We start from the raw sequence: 19,513 nt of genomic DNA on the forward strand, positions 1-19,513 counted from the left end.
AAGTAATTTAATATTCAGAACTAGACATACGCCAGCAATTAGGAACGTTTCTTAGGATATGAAAGGGTTTTAAATATTTTAATCACATGTTGAGTTACATGTACTGTACACTATAGTGCATTCAAAACAAATAGCTTGGATTCAGTTATGCATATCTATATAGTAAATACATGAGTTACTGAGTGTTATATATGGGTTAGTTCACATGTTTAAATAATGCACCATCTAGGTCATTTTTAAATATACTATTATGGTTACAAAAAGAATACCCAAGAGAATAGCAGGAGAATTTTGAGAATTTTGTCTTTCATAACTAAGGTTTAAAACCTAAACAATTTGGCATAGCTGATCCGGTACATGCCTGATTTTTTTGAACATGCAGAACTCCACACAGACAGTAATTTGTGTTCAGCCTCAAACTCGGGATGCCATAGATGTGTAGCAGCAATTTTACCCATTGCACCACAGTGTTATGACTATATCATATACCAAGCTTAAAACTTGTTCTTAAAACATACCAGACATTCCTTGTTTGGAAATCTGCCTGTCATAGATTTTCTTTTCCAAGGTGAAGTCAGACACAAGTCTGTAGATGTGGCAAGGTTTGCGCTGCCCATAGCGATAGACACGGCACACAGCTTGAGCATCATGGCATGGATTCCAAGAGGCATCGAACACGATCACACGGCTTGCCCCAATCAAGTTAACCCCCAAACAGCCAGCCCTGGTAAAACACATACACAAATATATAAAACAATAAGTGAAGGCTCTATTTCAATGTGTGCTAGTGGTGGTGAGAATCGCCTGGCTACTGTGCATGCAAGCCAAGACCTTTAAACATATTCAGCCATTAAATGATAAATGATGCAGTATCTGCAATAAACACAGCTGTCGCAGAACCATACTGTATATTCCTTTCTTCTTCTTTCATTGTTGCATGCTCAGCATATGAGCCAGCTAGTGGACTACACACAGGTATGCCTACACCGATTACTATTACTTTAAGAAGTCGGTGGTTTGTTGTTTACCTGTTTTATTTTTTACTATACAGGTGAACACACATGGGTATACAGTTTTTCTACCATGTTCTATGGGGGTTGGTTATTATTCTGCTAAACTGTAATATTTTATAGATGTTGTATACCTTTAACTACAAATCAATCTCTGAATCAGATACTTGTTACACTAGACATCAGTAAGCGTGCCCGTATCTTAGTAAGAAACCGTCGACACGGATCTCACACACATCGATCGAAAGCAGATGAGTTTAAAAAAAAAAAAACTAAATTACGACAGTTTACAAGATAAAGGAATAAACTATCTAACTTACTATAGTATTATTCATTTAATGACGATGATGGCGATGTGGAAGTTGTGGACACAAACTTGTGGACAGAATTCAACTAACTGTTTGTTGAGTTTTCTGGGCTTGTCCATAATGTTGCACCAGGGAAGGACATGAACAATGATCAGCAATGTTGTTTTTACCTAAAAAAGGGTTGCTCATTGAATAATAAAAAGGCATATTAGAACATGCGGGGACAAATAAAGGTAGTGAGGATGTGTTTGACTGTATAAGATGGTTTTAATTCAATTCAATTGAATTTTATATGTATAGCACTTTTAACAATCGTCACTGTCGCAAAGCAGCTTTACACAATCAAAATTATGGAAGTTTGTATAAAATGTGAATGTGTAAGAATCAAAATGATCAGATTATTCCTGATAGGGACAGTGGCGAAGAAAGACTCCCTGAGATGGCAATAGGAAGAAACCTTAAGAGGAACCAGACAAGGTGATGCGTCCAAATAGATACAGTAGAGGGTTTTGCTTCTAATGGTCTGAGACCTATACTCAGAAAAAAAAAGAAACGTCCCTTTTTCAGGACTGTGTATTTCAACAATAATGTAAAAATCCAAATAACTTTACAGATCTTCATTGTAAAGGGTTTAAACAATGTTTTCCATGCATGTTCAATTAACCATAATCAATTAATTAACATGCACCTGTGGAATGGTCGTTAAGACCTTAACAGCTTACAGAAAGTAGGCATTTAAGGTCAAAGTTCTAAAAGCGCAGGACACTAAAGAGACTTGTCTACCGACTGTGAAAAACACCCAAAGAAAGATGCCCAGGGTCCCTGCTTATCTGCGTGAACGTGCATTAGGCCTGCTGCAGGCAGGCATGAGGACTTCTGATGTGGCTAGGGCGATAAATTGCCATGTCCGCACTGTGAGACGCCTAAGACAGCGCTACAGGGAGACAGGAAGGACAGCTGATCATCCTCGCAGTGGAAGACCACGTGTAACAACACCTGCACAGGATCGGTACATCCGAATATCACACCTGCGTGACAGGTACAGGATGGCCACAACAACTGCCCGAGTCACACCAGGAACACACAATCCCTCCATCAGTGCTCAGACTGTCCGCAATAGGCAGTCCATGAGGAGGAGATGCACTGCAGTACTTCAAGCAGCTGGTGGCCACACCAGATACTGACTGGTACTTCTGATTTTCAGCCTCCCTTCACTCAGGGACACATTGTGAAACATTTTTAGTTTATGTCTTATGGTGTTGACTCTTTTAGTTCATACAAATATTTACACATTAAGTTTATGAAAGTAAAAACAGTTGAAAGTCAGAGGACGTTTATTTTTTTGCTGAGTATATTTAGGTGCTTTTGGGCAAACAAAATCCCAGTGGGATCTCATGTGGCTTTTAGTGAGGAATGACTTGGTAAAGTGCTGCAATGATGATAAGGTTCTCCCATCTCCATCAAGGAACACAGGATTTTATTTACTGTATAGTGACTGTAGAATGATGAGGCAAAAAGAATTTGAATTCATCCATCCATCAAAATGAATTCCCAGTTGTGTTGGACTAATGGCACTTAGTTATTAACCTAGTTAACCCAGTGTAAGTATGTATCCAATGATGTAAACTTTAAAGCACTTTTTGTAAGTCGCTCTGGATAAGAGCGTCTGCCAAATGCCTAAATGTAAATGTAAAATGAGTGTGAAACAAATTGTGGGTAATCAAACCACTTTAAGAGACATAATTAAAAAACAAACAAATCTCCTTCAGATATCAAGCAACGGAGAACAGGTGGTAGCAAAAAAAAAAAAAAAAAACACGACTGCAACATACAGTAAGTGGACACACATAAAGGTGTGAACACGGAGGTGTGAGTCGAACTCTATCATGGAGTGTCGTTACATTTTCAGTGATGCATTTTCCCAAGCACTGTCCATTTTGGCACCGAAAATTTAATATCAGGTCAAATCAAAAACACATCCTATTACACATAAAACCCAAAGAGAGATCAACTCCTAAGGTAGAACTAGAGGAAGCAATTAGACACAAACTTGGTCGATAATTCTCTTTGGCCCTTAATTTCCACAAGATGTCAAGTTTGAAAATGTGTGTGGGGGGGGGGGGGGGGGGGGGGGGGGTTTTACAGTGGAACAAATTTTCATAATATTTAACGCCACTGTGAACGAACAAGATTTGGACTGAGACAGCCTTGACGCATTCCTCCACAATGGTGACGCTACTATAAAGAGTCAGTACATGACAGACCTTTTTTGAAAATACTGGACTAAGCAAGGTCTGCCTGAGCCTCAAGAAGTGGACACATGCAACTTTGTTCTTGAAGACATTTTGTTGATCGTTGCATTTATGCAGCATATCCTATTTGTATAGTAACAGGTTTTTAATTCATTTTTGTCCTGCACATGTATTGAACCCCTAGATATCCACTAGACCTCCTTGTAAGTCAAAATTGTCAGTAAATACAGTGTGATCCAGGTAAATGTAAAACATGGGTATTTCTTACATGTACAAAGTCATACTTAACCTAATGTTTAAAGGTCCGGGTACGCATGTTCATACACAAAAAGGCAAAAAGGTGATTTTTACTGTCCCTAGTGCTTAACCAGGGTTCATACAGCCACCATAATGTACATAACTAAATATATGTGTAAAATGAGATGCCAAACCTTTATAAACAATTTGAAACAAAAAGATGCCGAACATAATAATAGAGATTGCAGTAAAGTTAGAGTACTGCATGTGGACCTTACCTGGTGGACAGCAGAAAAAGCCAAGCAGAGTTGTTTGTGACATCATTAAACTGGTTAATAAGTCTTTCTCGCTCTGAAACTGAAGTGCTTCCATCCAGTCCTGAAAAATATATTTTTTTAAAAACATTCTCTCTATCGGAATTTGCTAAATTTAACTTAATGGAGGTAAAATACACTTTTTCCTTTAACACACATTTCAGTATGAGAAAAAAATGTTAGTCTGTCAAGACTGACACACTGATAATTTTGCTGCTTATCAGTTAGATTCAATTTATATATAAAAAAAAAAAAAAAACATAGCAAAAATTAATATTGACTCTTCCTAGTCTATTTCACCAGCACTATTTGGTCATTCACATTTTTTGATCAGCACTGTTATTAGTTTCCAAGACATGAGGTTTAAATTGATTTAAATCGAAGTTTAATTTTCTTCCTTTCTTTCCCGATCTTCCCACATTTACACTGGATTTCTAGTTAATAAAATCAGGCAGGCCTGGTCTATGCAAAAGGAGTACATTTTTGTGTGTTTGTGTGTATACAGGATATATATGTGTGTGTGTCTGTGTGTGTGAAACGTAAAAGTTTTTATTTCATAGTTTCTGTTTTATTTTTATTATATAATTTTATTTGTATTATATTCAGTGTAACTGTATCACAACAAAAAAACATTATTTTTATTATTTACTATAGAATCTTACTATAGTAGTTGACATTGCGAACCCAGGTCTGCTTCACACCACTTCCACTATAGTCAGGCATTGTTGTCTTGACCAGGAATTCTTCAATGACTGTAAGTGTGGATAGACTCTGACTGTAGACAGTTAATACGAGTGAGTGAGTAAGAGAGCAAAGCACAGAGAGATCAAAGATCATTCTTATTTGTATAATGCATGCATATACATAAGGCTGTGTACCTGAAAACCAAGACCTTGTCTCCATTCTTGACGCTCTCCTCAATAATGTGTAAGAGCAGCACCATCTTTGCTGAATTTTCTAAGACACCTTTCTTATATCCAGCCATGATGTCTTTTGCCTGAGAAAAGAATAGAAATGAGTTATACCTCTACTCATTATGAATGCCATTACAGTACATAATGGTGGTGTCAGATCACCATTTCGACAGGTGACAAATTTAGTGAGTAATAAATATAATATAAATAAACATTATTTTCATTAAACATACTCCTGCAATTGTTGTGTTAATGATGATATTGGCAAGTCACAAAGATCTCAAAAGTTTCATAAGAGAGGTTAAAGATCCCTTTTCTTTTCTCTCCCTCAGCATCCAGTTATTCCGTTAATGTGTGTGTGTGTAAGAGAGAAACTCGAATAAGAGTCTCCTCTTACTTTAGCTTCACACACACAAACACACACAGCGCCTGCACGCATAAACGGAATCACTTATCTGTCAGGATATATTTTTACTTTTTTTAAAGGTAAAGTGTAGGTTAATTTGTTTTATTTTTAATTTTTAATTTTGTGTTAATAATTTTTATGCATTTATTATTTTGGCCTGTGGAAAGAATAATTTAAGTTTCTATTATTTCTTATGGGGAAATCCACTTTGATTTACAAGTGTTTTGAAATACGAGCCCGCTTCCGGAAGTGCTCGTAATCCAAGGTTCCACTGTATTTTTATACTTATCAAACCATTCACTAAGCCTTCGTTCTATGTGAACGGAGACAGGGTTATTCTGAAAGAGGCCACTCCAGTAAGGAATGTTAAAAAAATTATAAACAATCTGAAGACCTATGTACTTATTTGCATACAGTATGCTTTTCCCTGTATTGAGAGAAGTGGAACAAACTAGCACAGCCAAATATACAACATACCAGAACAACTTTTCCTTTAACATCTGTTTACAGAAATCAGCCACTACACTACAGTACATGTCATGCAGCAGATCCTTTAACTCATATCAGTTGTGAGAGGAGCCTCCATGGATCAGAGTTGCTTGCTTAGCAAATGCTAAGACTAAGTTTACCATAAAGTCTTTGTTATCTTGCTCAAACCATTCCTGAACAGTTTTTTTGCGGTGTGGAAATACTGTTGCTGTGTGGATAGATGCATTATCCTGCTAAAAGAGCCCACTGCCATTAAAGAGTATGCCATCAGGAATATACATAGTCTGCCACAATGTTTAGGTATACATCTAAGATGTATGGACACATCAATGTATGTTTACTCTTCCTGCTGGACGCTTGAAACCAGTTTGTCTCATATGTTAACTATGAGATAAAAGGTATGCGGCAGTCAGAGGTGAGGGCGTATAAAATATCCGAACTGAGAGTGTCTCAATGCGCTTAAATAAAAATGTTAAGTAAAAGTAATGTTATGAACAGTCATGTGTCGGATGTAATAATCTACTTTAAACAGGAAATGTATTTGGCTGACGACGAAACTAGTACAACAGTAATAAAGTAACAGTAGTAAACAAGATGTAAGATACTTAACAAAATTTATTTCTTTGTATTATGAGTTAGGCAGAGAGTTCTGCCGTACAGAAAGATAGGCAGACATGTACATGTGCTTTAACCTGAAAATAATAATATCACTGATTTCATTAAAGCTGATCAGCTTATTTTTCGCTTTAAACTTTTAATCATTTCTACTGTAACTCTGTAACCGTAAACGACAAGGACCAACGCTTATAATATAAACTACCGTTCAAAAGTTTTAGAACACTTTCTAACTCCATGATGGTTCCTGATTTTTTATTCTTTCTACATTGTAAAGGAATGCTGAAGGCGTCCAAAAAATGCATTAATCTCCTTTAAACAGTTGATATTGAGATGTTTCTGTTACTTATGCTCTGTAAAGACTTCATAACGCCTCTAATCTGAGGTGCTGTTAATTGGTCAATTTTCAGGTTGATAACTCTAAGTGAACTTCTCGTCTGTGGCAGAGGTAGGTTTTGGTCTCACCCGTCTGGGATGGCCTTCATAAGAGCCAGTTTCATTATGGTGCTTGACGGATTTTGCAAATGCACTTGACAATACTGTTCTTGCAAGAACTATTACAGAAAGGCTGACCTCTGTGTCTTAAAATAACAACTAACTGTGTTTTTTGTTGTTGTTGTTATGTAATTATCTAATCCCATATGTGTTATTTTTTAGATTTGAAATCCCCAGTACTGTTGTAGAATGTAGAAAATAAATCACTAAACAAAAACTAAGAAATTTGAATGGCAGTGTACATGTTTACATTTATTTATTTAACGTACATATGTAATTGATAACTTACTTACTTACTGTTAAGATAAGCACTGATTGAAACTTTCTTAGCCGGTACTTAGTTTTCCTTTATATTATTTATTTATGTATTTAATTAAAAAACCTGACCTGTCGATTCTGATGATTTTGTTTTTGCAAATAAGGTACCATTTACCAACACTAGTAATTGATTTTTATCAATTTAAAAAATCAATTTGAAGGTAGCTAAAAGTTGTCTTGTTCATTTGAGGTTAGATTCAGACAATATTCTAACCAGCTGCAGTTTTAGTAAAGTTTCAACAGGTGGTGCTATAATACTGTTCTTAATAATGAAAATCAACTCCAGTAAATGAAGTTTTTTAAGAGGTTTCAGTGATGCTTCGAGAGGACAATCTTACTTTGTGTTTCCACCCACTTGTTTACTATATAATTACATTTACTTATTTTAAATTTATGTTTCACAAAAGGATTTCTCCTTCAGTATGTAGTTGGACAGGCTGGGCTTTGGGCTTTTTTTTTGTAAACAAATCTGTTAGGTGAAAGAAGATTATATTAAAGGTTGTTTCATAAAACTGTAACTATGAGATAAAAGGTATGCGGCATGCGGCAGTATCTCATAGACACACAAAAAGAATGTCAGGATGGTTGGGTTTGTTGGTATTCACAGATAATGTGAGTAAGGGGAATAAATACTAAATATAATAAATATTATAAACACTAATAATAAATATTAAAAACAGGTCAGTTATTTTTATAATAAAGATTTTTTTTAATAAAGATTTTGGGCCAAAAGAGTAATAAATAACACTAAAACCAAACAACAAAATAATAGCCACCTGCTATCAGCCAAATTATTGTTGTTTTAAACATTGGTATCGCCTGAAATGTCATACTTAGTTTTATGATCTGGGGTTGCTTGAATTAGTCAGGTCTGTTTAAAGTCATTGGACAAACTGAATGACCTGATTGACCAGGCTATGCCATCAGTTTTTTCTTCCCCTTAGGCATAAGTGTATGCTAGGACTCAAAACTGTAAAAGTGTAGTTCTGGAAGCATGAGAAATGATTTCACACATTAACTGTCCACCACACTGTGCACCACAATCAAAGCTAAAGGTGTTCATACAGAGGGTGTCTAGAGTCTAGAGGGTGAAAGAGGGTTCTTTTGATCAAAAGTGGGGAAAAAAAATCAAAAATTTTAAACAACTACTAAAACGTTTTGAGAAACACAAGCGAGATACTGGGATATTTTTAGATGAATTGTTGTTGCTTAATGCCTAATTTTAAAATTGCCAGATGACATATACAGTGCTGTGTCAAAAAAAAATAATATTACACGAACATAACATGAGTAAATACAAAATATCTTATTGATATGATAATTTCATTTATCAAGAGGCAAATACTTTTTCAGGGCAATGTGTTGCATACAAAATCTAGTAGTGATGTTTATTGATTGATGTGAATTATTGCTATCTCTTATTAACTAATTAACTAATTAAAACTTTGAAAGGTATACTTTGTCTTCCCACCATCATATGACTTTTTGACCATTATTAGAAAAGAATGGTTTAAACATGTTTAAAATATATAATTTTTTTATTATTATTTTAAAATTACACAACTTATTATTACACAACTAGTGACCCCAGATGTGCCATACTGTATGATGTATGAAACATACCCATTCATATGTAATAACTTGGCTGGATCTCTCCTGTAGCCCACTTAAAGTCTGTTCTCCATTACTGCTGCCTGATTCACAGGGTTTAGCTCTCTGATTGGCTGAACAGTGCGCATTGCTAGCAGTGAGGTCATCCAGGTCCAGATCCTGCTCACTGGCCATATTCTCCCTTTGAAGTGCTTCAAAAAGAATGTCAGGATGGTTCCAGATCTATCCTCAAACAAACAGATGCATTAAAAAAAAGATTTTTAATTAAAAATAATTTCTTACACACACTCACACATATACAGTATACATTATATTCAGTCTACTGTATACTATATACAATACATGGCCAAAAAGTCACCTGGATTTTACTAAGGAAATAATTAAGAGCCGTCTCTTGGATAATTACTGCAGTGATTAAAATGGTTCAAGTTGTTCTGTAACTGATGCATTGAGTAGCTTCTCATTTCCTAAATAACCATGTCAGAAGACATATCCTGTGGTCTTGGCAAAGCTGTTACTCTGATTGAGAAGGGTGAAATTATTGTCCTGCACCAAGGAGATTGCTGAAACTACTAAAATTGGATTAAGAACTGTTCAGCACATTACTAAAACCTGGAAGGATAGTGATGTACAAATCCATTTAATGGCAAGAAACACTCAGTTATGCAAAGAGAAAAGGCAAACATCATTACTTTTAGAAATAAAGCTAAGGCAAGAAATCTTAAAAACCTCAAATGTATCCCCAAGTGCAGTCGCCAAAAGCTATTATAAAACTGGCCCATATGAGGACCGTCCCAGGAAAGGACCCTCTGCTGCAGAAGCTAATTACTTTATCATTTTTTAAAAATCCAGTATTGTTCTGAAATGTAGAAAATAAATCCAAACTTGTGTTCAGACATATGACTGGTACTGTAAACATATACACATGTACCTGGATTTAACTAAGCAAATACTTTAGAGCCTTTCATTGGATTATTACTGCAGTTATTAATATGATTTACTTGGCAACAAGTTATTTAACCTGTTTCCCCTAACGAAACAGTGAATTGCTTCTCTTTACTTAATCAACCATCTCCAGATGACATATCCTGTGGTCATGGCAAATATGTTGCTCTTTTTCAGAGGGGTCAAATTATTGGAAAGAACACAACTACTGAGATTGCTGGAACTACTAAAATTGGAGTAGAACTGTAAAACTCATTATAAAAAACCTGGAAAGATAGTGGTGAACTATCATCTTAATGGAAGAAATGTGGCTGGAAAAACATCCTGACGCCTCTAATTAAAGATATTGTAAATTGTCGGTTTAAATGCTACACCGAGTTTAAGCAGCAGACATATTTCAAATACCAACGTTCAGAGGAGATTACATGAGTCAGAAAATTATTACATCTTCGGAAAAAAAAAAACATTACTTCAGAAGAACAACAACCAGAATAGACTTGCACAAAGAATGTACATTAGATCAGTGGAAAACTGTCCTTTTGTTTGGTGAGTCCAAATTTGAGATTTTTGGTTTTAGCCATCCTGTCTTTGTTAGACGTTGAGAGGGTGAACAGACGGTGTGTGGTTGCCACTATGAAGCATGGAGGAGGAGGTGTGATGGTGTGGGGGTGCTTTGCTGGTGACTCCGTTGGTGAATTAGTCAAAATGGAGGGCATATTTAACCAGCATGTAACCGTCTGTCACGCAAACACACACAAAATGTCACCCTCTAATATTTTGTTGGGCTGCCTTTTGACTTCGGTACAGCTGTGACATCGTCTGGATAGACTTATCCAATGTCACAACAGTTATTTCAAGTCCAGATTCACGCAAGATATAGATGGGAGGGTCAGCCCGCTGCATAAAGTCTTCTCCAGCACATTGGAAAAATTTTCAATGGAGTTAAGGTCTGGTCTCTGTGGGGGCCAATCCATGTGTCAAAATGATGTCTCATGCTCCCTGAACCATTATTTTATAATTTGACCCTGATGAATCCTGGCACTGTCATCTTGGCATAAACACATGCCGTAATAAAGCAACTAAGGAGATTGCTGAAACTACTAAAACTGGGTTAAAAACTGTCCAGAACATTACTAAAACCTGGAAGGATAGTGATGTCCAAATCCATATTATGGCAAGAAACATTCCCTTATGTAAAGTTATGTAAAGAGAAGAAGAAAAAAAAAATCAATAGGGGGGACCTGGTCATTCGGTATATTCCGGTAGTCCATTAACCTAATATTTTGCTGTACCAATACCTGACCAACTGAAGCAATCACGGTTCATTGCCATCACAGTCTTGTACAGTAGGAACTAGGCATGATGGGTGCATCACTTTATTTGGACTTCTTCTAACCCTGATGCCCCATCACTCTGGAACAGGCTCTTTCAATGCTCCACAGTCCATTATTTATGCTCTCTAGTGAATTGAATTCTCTCTTTCCTGATTAGCCTGATTGATATTGGTTTAGATTAATCCATTGAGTTCTTTTTGCATTGTAAATGCAGAGATCCTCTTATTTTCATAGCAACATTTTACTTACAGCATAGTGAACATCCAACACGGTGAGTTCTATGGGTTTTTTTTCTTTCAAATTGATTTCACTAAACATTTAAGTGATTTCCCATCTTGCTCTTCCATTAGGATGATAGTTCACCACTATCTTTCCAGGTTTTTTTATAATGAGTTTTACAGTTCTACTCCAATTTTAGTAGTTCCAGCAATCTCAGTAGTTGTGTCCTTTCTAATAATTTGACCCCTCTAAAAAAGAGTAACATATTTGCCATGACCACAGGATATGTCATCTGGAGATGGCTGATTAAGTAAAGAGAAGCAATTCGGTTAAATAACTGGTTGCCAAGTAAATCATATTAATAACTGCAGTAATTACCCAATGAAAGGCTCTAAAGTATTTGCTTAGTTAAATCCAGGTACATGTGTATATGTGTACAGTATGATACCAGTCAAAAGTCTGGACACAAGCTTGGATTTATTTTCTACATTTCAGAACAATACTGGATTTTTAAAAAACTATGAAGTAATTAGGTAACAACAACAACAACAACAGTTAGTTATTTTAAGACATGAAGATCTGCTGTTCTGGAATAATTCTCTGGAAAACTATTGTCAAGTGCATATGCAAAACTCATCAAGCACCATGATGAAACTGGCTGAATGAAGATCTTCCCAGAAAACCAAGACCAAAACTTACCTCTGCTGCAGAGAGAGAAGTTCATTTAGAGTCACCAGCCTCAAAAAAATCACCAATTAACCTCAAAATCACCTCAGATTAGAGCTGTTATGAAGGCTTTACAGGGCATACGTACAGTAGCAGACACATCTCAATATCTCAGTATCAACTTCAAACTATCAAACAAAAGAGACTCTTGCATGTTATATATAGAAGTAGCTTACCTTGCAGCAGACACAGAAGGCTTTAAGTGGATTAAGACTAAGCCAGCCAGTATTTCCAGCCTCTCTAAACCGATTCATGAACTCAACATAGAGTTTGCGCTGCAATGCCGTCAAACGCACCAATATCACATGCTCCTGCTTCTGTGGAAGCTGGGAGAATAGTACATCATGACCCCGTCTTTAAAACAACATAAACACACAGACACAGACTGCAGGTTTAACATCACCAACATGGTGTTGTATAAATTTTAAACCAATTATTGGGTTAAGCTCTAAAATAATAATTTACCTTTGTACGAAACCTTCAAGCAGGCTGTGTAGCACATGGCTACGGTAACGCATGAGCTGCACATCTTCAGGCGTGCTGTCCATACACTGGCCATTCAGGATGGGGCGCACAAACATGTTGCTGAACTCGGGTCGTGTGCCCAGGAAGCCTGGACGCACAAAGTCCACCATGCACCAGTACTCGTACAAGTTGTTTTGCAAAGGATAGCCTGTCAGAACTAGCCGGCGCCGTGTCCCAATGCCCTTCAGAGCTCTTGAGGTGCTGGCATGCCAGTTCTTAATGCGGTGGCCTTCATCACAGACTACTACATCTGGACCAGGCTGAGCAAGAGCCCTTTCGATGGCTAGAAATAAACAGGAGAGTTTAAACTACAGTACATTCGTTTCAAGTTCATAACAAGGTAGAACATTAAAAATATTGTATAGATAACAAAAGAAGACACAAGTTGTTTATAACTATGGGTTATTATTTTTCTTTAATTATTTAATAAAGTTTACATCTACATGCTTCAGCAGGTTCTGGCACCAAAGTGCAATTTATTATGGGTAATTAACTTAAACTTCAGATAAATACCACTGTAAAACCAAAGTATAGCTCAATTTTTGTAGAAAATGTTGAGATCTCTGTATGAATATATACAGTATTTTTGTAGTATATATATATATATATATATATATTATACAGTATACACTACAAAAGTTTGGGGTCACTATCTAACTCCATGATGGTTCCTGATTTTTATTTCTTTCTACATTGTAAAGGAATGCTGAAGGCGTCCAAAAATGCATTGATGAGATGTTTCTGCTACTTCTGCTCTGTAAAGACTTCATAAAGCCTCTAATCTGAGGTGCTGTTAACTGGTCATTTTTCAGGCTGATAACTCTAAATGAACTTCTCGTCTGCGGCAGAGGTAGGTTTTGGTCTCGCCCTCCTGGGATGGTCTTTATGAGAGCCAGTTTCATTATTTTGCTTGACGGATTTTGCAAATGCACTTGACAATACTGTTCTTGCAAGAACTATTACAGAAAGGCTGACCTCTGTGTCTTAAAATAACAACTTACTGTTGTTTTTGTTGTTGTTATGTAATTACCTTATTTCATGTGTGTTACTTTATAGTTTTAAAATCCCCAGTATGGTTGTAGAATGTAGAAAATAAATCACTAAACAAAAACAAAGAAATCTGCAAGTGACCCCAAACTTTTGAACGGTAGTGTGTATATATATATATATATATATATATATATATATATATATACAATAATTAGTAAAAAAAATTGTGTAGTAATAATAGCCTCACACATCGACTGCAGAACTATAGCCTGTCACAATTAAGATTAAACACTGACCTTTTATTAGCTCCTGCTGGTGGTCCTTATCTACATCACTTATAACTTGTTCACATGGCTTTGTGTTTTTCTTCTTTCGCCCAGTGACAAAGCTTTTCTTGAGTGAGAGTAGCCGGTACATCTCGTAGCCCATAAGAAGCACACCACCATCTCTGTACCAGTCTTCGATTACTTTAGCACGGCTACTTGTGGTCCTGTAGGAGTCCACATGTACATGTTCACAACCACAAAATGAATTTTGCCTCAATTGTTTAGTAATGTCCCTGATGTTTACCATACTGTGTGAATGCACGTCTGTGTGTATTAGCAAAAGACATGAAAGTGTCTTTTGCGAAGTTAAAAAGTAGACCTCGTAAGAGATCTAGCAGAGAGTAGTAAAACGTTTGATAGAGAGAGAGAGAGAGAGAGAGAGAGAGAGAGAGAGAAACATGGAGTGGGCCATGGAGCAGATGTGAGTGGGCAGAATAGCTCGCTCAGAGATATCAAACTGTGAAAAGTGAGTCATCAAACATTAATCAACCCAGTGAGGGTCCTTATGCTCCATGCTGCAGACGTTTATGGAGGTGGAGCGAGCCATCTCCACGGTTTCTCAAAACTGAGACCAAGTTTTTTGGCTTTTTTAAGGTGTAGAATTAGTCATTGCTCATATTCTTAAGGGAGCCGAAAATCTCCTGGGATCACATTAGTGCATGCAAATTCATCAAGTTCTAAGCTACTGCCTCAAGAGAACAGTGATAAGGCTGAAAGAAGCGGCACAAAACATAGCACAGGCTGGTGGGAAATCACACATAACTGTTTAGGTGTTACTGTGTTGAGATGAGTTTTTGAACTTATTACTATGGTGTTAGTTTATTCAAATGGGTTTTGATTGTGGTACAGTGGAATGGATGACACTCCTGCAGTTTCAGCAAACCAACAATCATAGACAAAAAGGAGTAATACATATTCTCTCCTTTAAATACAGATTAAATATAGGTTGACTACAATTCACCTATTAACCTTGAAGTAATACCATTTATTAACTACTGCACAGTACCACTGGCAAATGTTTATGTTTTTTAATGCAGTTTTCTAATAATGCCATTTGTGTAGTAAGTTTATATGATGGATGCTTGAGATAAACTTTACGTTAAGTCGCACGTGGTCCCTGATATTTGATATTATTGATAAGTTTCCTGAATTTTTTTTTTACCCTTTTTAATGCAGACTCCAGTGTCAATCCTGCATCATGTTATTTTTCATATTTTTTCCCCCAATTTGGCCGTACCGAGTCCCATCCACCAGCTAGCTCTTCCCTATCATATGGCAGCTTTCAACCATAAAAAGTGAACATGAGAAATCAGCCAACCACATTTTTTTTGTTTGCTGCTGCATCAAAAGTTCTGCAAGTAACAGGATAACTGTTACTATTACTTATTTTACTATTAAAGAAATAATGGATTTAATTATCTGGGGTGGTACTGTATCATCAAACAGTTTTATTCTAAATTTATTCAAACAAAGAATGAAATAAGTTAATGATAATAGATAATAATTGCGTTCATGAGCATGAATGTACAGGAGTGTAATTTTCACTTACTTGTGCTCGTCATTAAGGATGTGCACGTTAAAGTTACGTGGCATAATACGTCCAGGGTCATTGTCAGGTGGCAGGGCTTCAGCAGGCGGAACCCAGAGATTAAACTCCGCCAACCAGTTATGTAGCGTGTTCACCTGAAGCAATTAACGGGGGGAATAAATAAGGGAGGGAAATCGGGGAAGAACATGCAAAAAAGGAGGAATGACAGAGTAACAGAGAAGGAGAGATGAGAGAGATGGACAGAGATCACATTATGTACATGTGTGATTATGTAAAACGCTGCATATGAACCTAGTTGCCAGTTCTGTTTTTTGTTGGATTTTTCCAATTTTCTCCCCTAATTTAGTCATGACCAATTCCTCCCCGTCACTAGGGGGCTCCCACATTAAGGCTACTACTACCACTCAGCCGGGAGGGCCGAAGACTATCCTGTGTTTTGAACTGCTTGCTCACACACTATTAGGGGCGGAGTAACACACTCGGAGGAAAGCGCTAGCCGCTCCTTCCACGTGCGTGAGCTCACAGACGCCCCTGATTGACTGTAGAGTCGTGATTAATATGGGAACGCGAGTACCTCTCATCCCTCCGCCCTGAGAGAGCTTGGCCGATCAGCTCTCTCTGTGCCTCCGGCTGTGAGAGGAAAACAGCATCACCCGGGGTTCAAACCAGCGATCTCCGGATGATAGGGCGAGCACTTTACCACTGCAACATGTACTAGTGTCACATCTACTTTGACCTTAATAACCAAATTATCTTGGGCATAAGCAGATGCTGCCTGTATTACAGTAAGTAGGTATACCATGGTATATAATGTGGAAATGCAACATAGCTACAAATTGGCGGGCTGCATCTTAGTGCAAACCGCTGTTTCCACGTCATCCCATTGATTCTCTCATGACCATTTAGGAATGATACTTGCCTTGTGGTCAATAGCAATAAAATGTCCAATAACCTATTGGACATACCTATTAGTATACCTAATGAACTGGCAACACAGTGAACACAAATGATCAAAACAGACCCTCATGCATACATACACGCACAGAAGGAAACGGACAGACACACAAACAGACACTCACAGGGACGATGGCGAGCACGGTGTGAGCTCCGGTGTGGCGCAGCAGGATGTCAATGAAAGAGATGACCTGTAGAGTTTTACCCAGGCCCATGCTGTGAGCCAGGATACAGCCGAAACCAGGTGTGCTCTTAAAACGCTTCTGTGACTCAACCAGGTTATTGTATAGAAACCGTATTCCCTCAATCTGAATGACAGAGATTTACAGACAGAATGAGAGGAATGGGGAAACAAGCAAGAACAAGCGCGAAAAAAGTAGAGGGGAGAATGATAATGTAAGAAAGTGGAAAAGTCAAAGGAAGGAAAATGGGACAAAGAAAAAATGAGGAAAGATAAAAGACAGCAAAAAAAAGAAAACATTAGCACGATAGTTTTTTCCCATCTTATACCAAATTATAATATATTGTTTTTTTTAAGCTATTTAAATTATTAACTACCGGTATAATGTTTACTCAGTTGATGAATGTGTGGACATAAATAACGTATAATGTTTGACAGATCACCTGATGAGGTTTGACAATGCGCGCAAGTTGAGGGGTGAGGTAGATGTCACTATCATCCTCTGGGTGATTGACATTGATTAGGACTCGATCCTGCACATTTGGTTGGTTGACAGCACTGTTAAGATGCACACAGCTGCACTCACCATCATCCTCACTGGTCGATTTGCTGATTAAGCATGAGCTGTTCTCAACTGAACTTTGGTCTACACAAAACACACACACACACATTCTTTTTATAGGGTTTGTGCTGCAACTTTGCAAGTAAAAAAATCTTAAATACAGTCAAATATACCTAATATTTTCTGTTATAAGGTTGCCTATTTGTAGAAAATATGTTTTTAGTACCTGTATAGGACCTATAATAGGCTCATCTACTTGTACTCAAACTTGAAAAATTATTCCAATACTATTGCCCCAATAACATTTTACTACAGAGCTGTCCAGATACTCCCTACACATGCCCTCTTCCCCACGTGTCAAAGCAGGGTCAATGTTGACACTTTTTCTGTGTTCATTTATTCTTTCCAGTCACTTTAAGAGCTCTGCCGCAAAAGAGGTAAAAGAATGAATGAGAATGAAATGCAAAAATTTATTTTGTTGGCTAAATGCAAACAGAAAACGGTGTTATAAACAGCTCGGAAAAGATAACCGGATCACGCGTAAGAAATGCAAGTATATTTGTGCATGCGTGTGCTGAAATTTTAGCTCATGTGGTAACATGACACAAGCAGTGCTACCAAAAATTCATTCATTAAATCTTCTATACCGCTTTTCTGCTACAGGATCTCAGGAGACTTAAGCCACACGATTTGGGAACATGCAAGCTCCATGCACATAGACCCAAGGCAGGAATCGAACCTGACCCTGGAGATGCGAGGCCACAGTGCTAACCACTACACCACTGTGCCACCAGCTACCAAAATAATCCAAAATATCCATCATCGGCTTTTAAATGTTTTACATCTTTTAAATTGCTATTGCTGTTTATGAGCAGCTGCCATGATACTAAAGGGCTCCGAAGTGCTCAAGAACGGAAAAGAGGTGATTTCCCATCCAATAAAATGCATTTACTGTTAATTATAATGACCTATAATAATATTCATTTTATTACCCTAAAAACAAAACAGAAGAGTTTTGCTCATTTCATGAGAAAATTTCTAGAAGGAAGAAAAAACTAAAAAGTGTAAAGATTTCTGCGAACAGGATTAACAATAATACATTTGGTTTACTGTTAGTTTTATCCTTCAAGCATGTTTTAAGTACATAATGTACATCCGCCCCACACACAACTCTCACCTCCAGAAGTTACAGTTACTCAAGTGACACATTTGTTAAGACTTGTGTGTGTGCGTGTGTACGTGCATGCATGTTTTATATAAGTTGGTTAATGGCGCTTACACAAGCTTGACTAAAACATCAAAAGAGGCTTATGTAACCTAGGCAGAGATGACACCTGCCACACAACCATTAGCAAACACACCTATTACACAGTTCCAGTTTCTCTCTCTCTCTCTCTCTCTCTCTCTCTCTCTCACCCACACACACGTATAGAATCTGGTATATCTTGCCAAGTGTGCCACTACGAGTGTTATATACACAGCATGGGTATAAAGTATAAACAGTTATATGGAAATCCTTATTACTGCACATACTGTAGCAAAAAAACGAATGGAGAATAGAATGAAGGGTTGTGTTTCTGACCTCTTTTACGGGCAGTTGTTTGGAGCACTGACGGTCTGGTGCTGTTTGCGTTACTGCTGTTGCTTGTTTGCACACACGCTGCACTTTCCTTGGAGCCATAAGTCACACTTACGCATAGATCCCCTGAAGAAACAAAAACATTCATTCCTACGATTAACACCAAAAAAACACTAACAGGTAAAACATCAAATTTCTTTACAGGCAGCGAATAATAAGAATAAGAAATGAAAAATAATAAGTGTTTATTACCTAGTGTGTGTGTATACACAAGCTCGGGAGCTACAGTTAAGTTGATCCTCTGTTGATCCAGGCGCTTGAGTCTCTCCGACTCTTCAAGTTGGGCCACTTTAGTTACTGCATCCAAGTGGTGCTCTTTTAACAGCTTCCTAATAGAGAAAATAGATGAGAGGATGGGTAAATGGGAAAAGAAGTGGAAGGTATTAATGATACAAAAGAACATATAAGCCAGTTATTTAGCTGAATATAGACTGCAAATGTAATAGCCAAAGGACAAGCAGCGTTTATTGGGGTTCTAGTACCAAAACGCATAACACCCTTCAGGAGATATTTTCAAATGAATGATCAGATTAGTTTGGTTTTGCTGCATTACAACCTGTCATCAAAATGGATCTTTGGAAGGTTCGTACCATT

General features: G+C 37.2%; 1 protein-coding gene across 1 annotated transcript in view; it reads right to left on the reverse strand.

Annotated features, from left to right (window-relative positions):
- Positions 1–19,513, reverse strand: part of LOC128530156 (helicase ARIP4-like) — a 37,512-nt gene that overhangs the window by 6,788 nt on the left and 11,211 nt on the right. The window contains exons 3-15 of the mRNA XM_053503899.1: positions 19,112–19,248; positions 18,863–18,985; positions 17,162–17,364; positions 16,663–16,845; positions 15,584–15,717; positions 14,005–14,198; positions 12,659–13,001; positions 12,370–12,547; positions 8,982–9,191; positions 5,000–5,118; positions 4,784–4,896; positions 4,086–4,185; positions 519–724 (exon numbers count right to left, since the gene is read on the reverse strand). Of these exons, the coding sequence (XP_053359874.1) occupies positions 519–724; positions 4,086–4,185; positions 4,784–4,896; positions 5,000–5,118; positions 8,982–9,191; positions 12,370–12,547; positions 12,659–13,001; positions 14,005–14,198; positions 15,584–15,717; positions 16,663–16,845; positions 17,162–17,364; positions 18,863–18,985; positions 19,112–19,248 (2,243 nt within the window). The remainder of the gene's footprint in view (positions 1–518; positions 725–4,085; positions 4,186–4,783; positions 4,897–4,999; positions 5,119–8,981; positions 9,192–12,369; positions 12,548–12,658; positions 13,002–14,004; positions 14,199–15,583; positions 15,718–16,662; positions 16,846–17,161; positions 17,365–18,862; positions 18,986–19,111; positions 19,249–19,513) is intronic.

Source organism: Clarias gariepinus, chromosome 9 (assembly GCF_024256425.1).
Source record: "Clarias gariepinus isolate MV-2021 ecotype Netherlands chromosome 9, CGAR_prim_01v2, whole genome shotgun sequence".
Classification (NCBI taxonomy): domain Eukaryota; kingdom Metazoa; phylum Chordata; class Actinopteri; order Siluriformes; family Clariidae; genus Clarias; species Clarias gariepinus.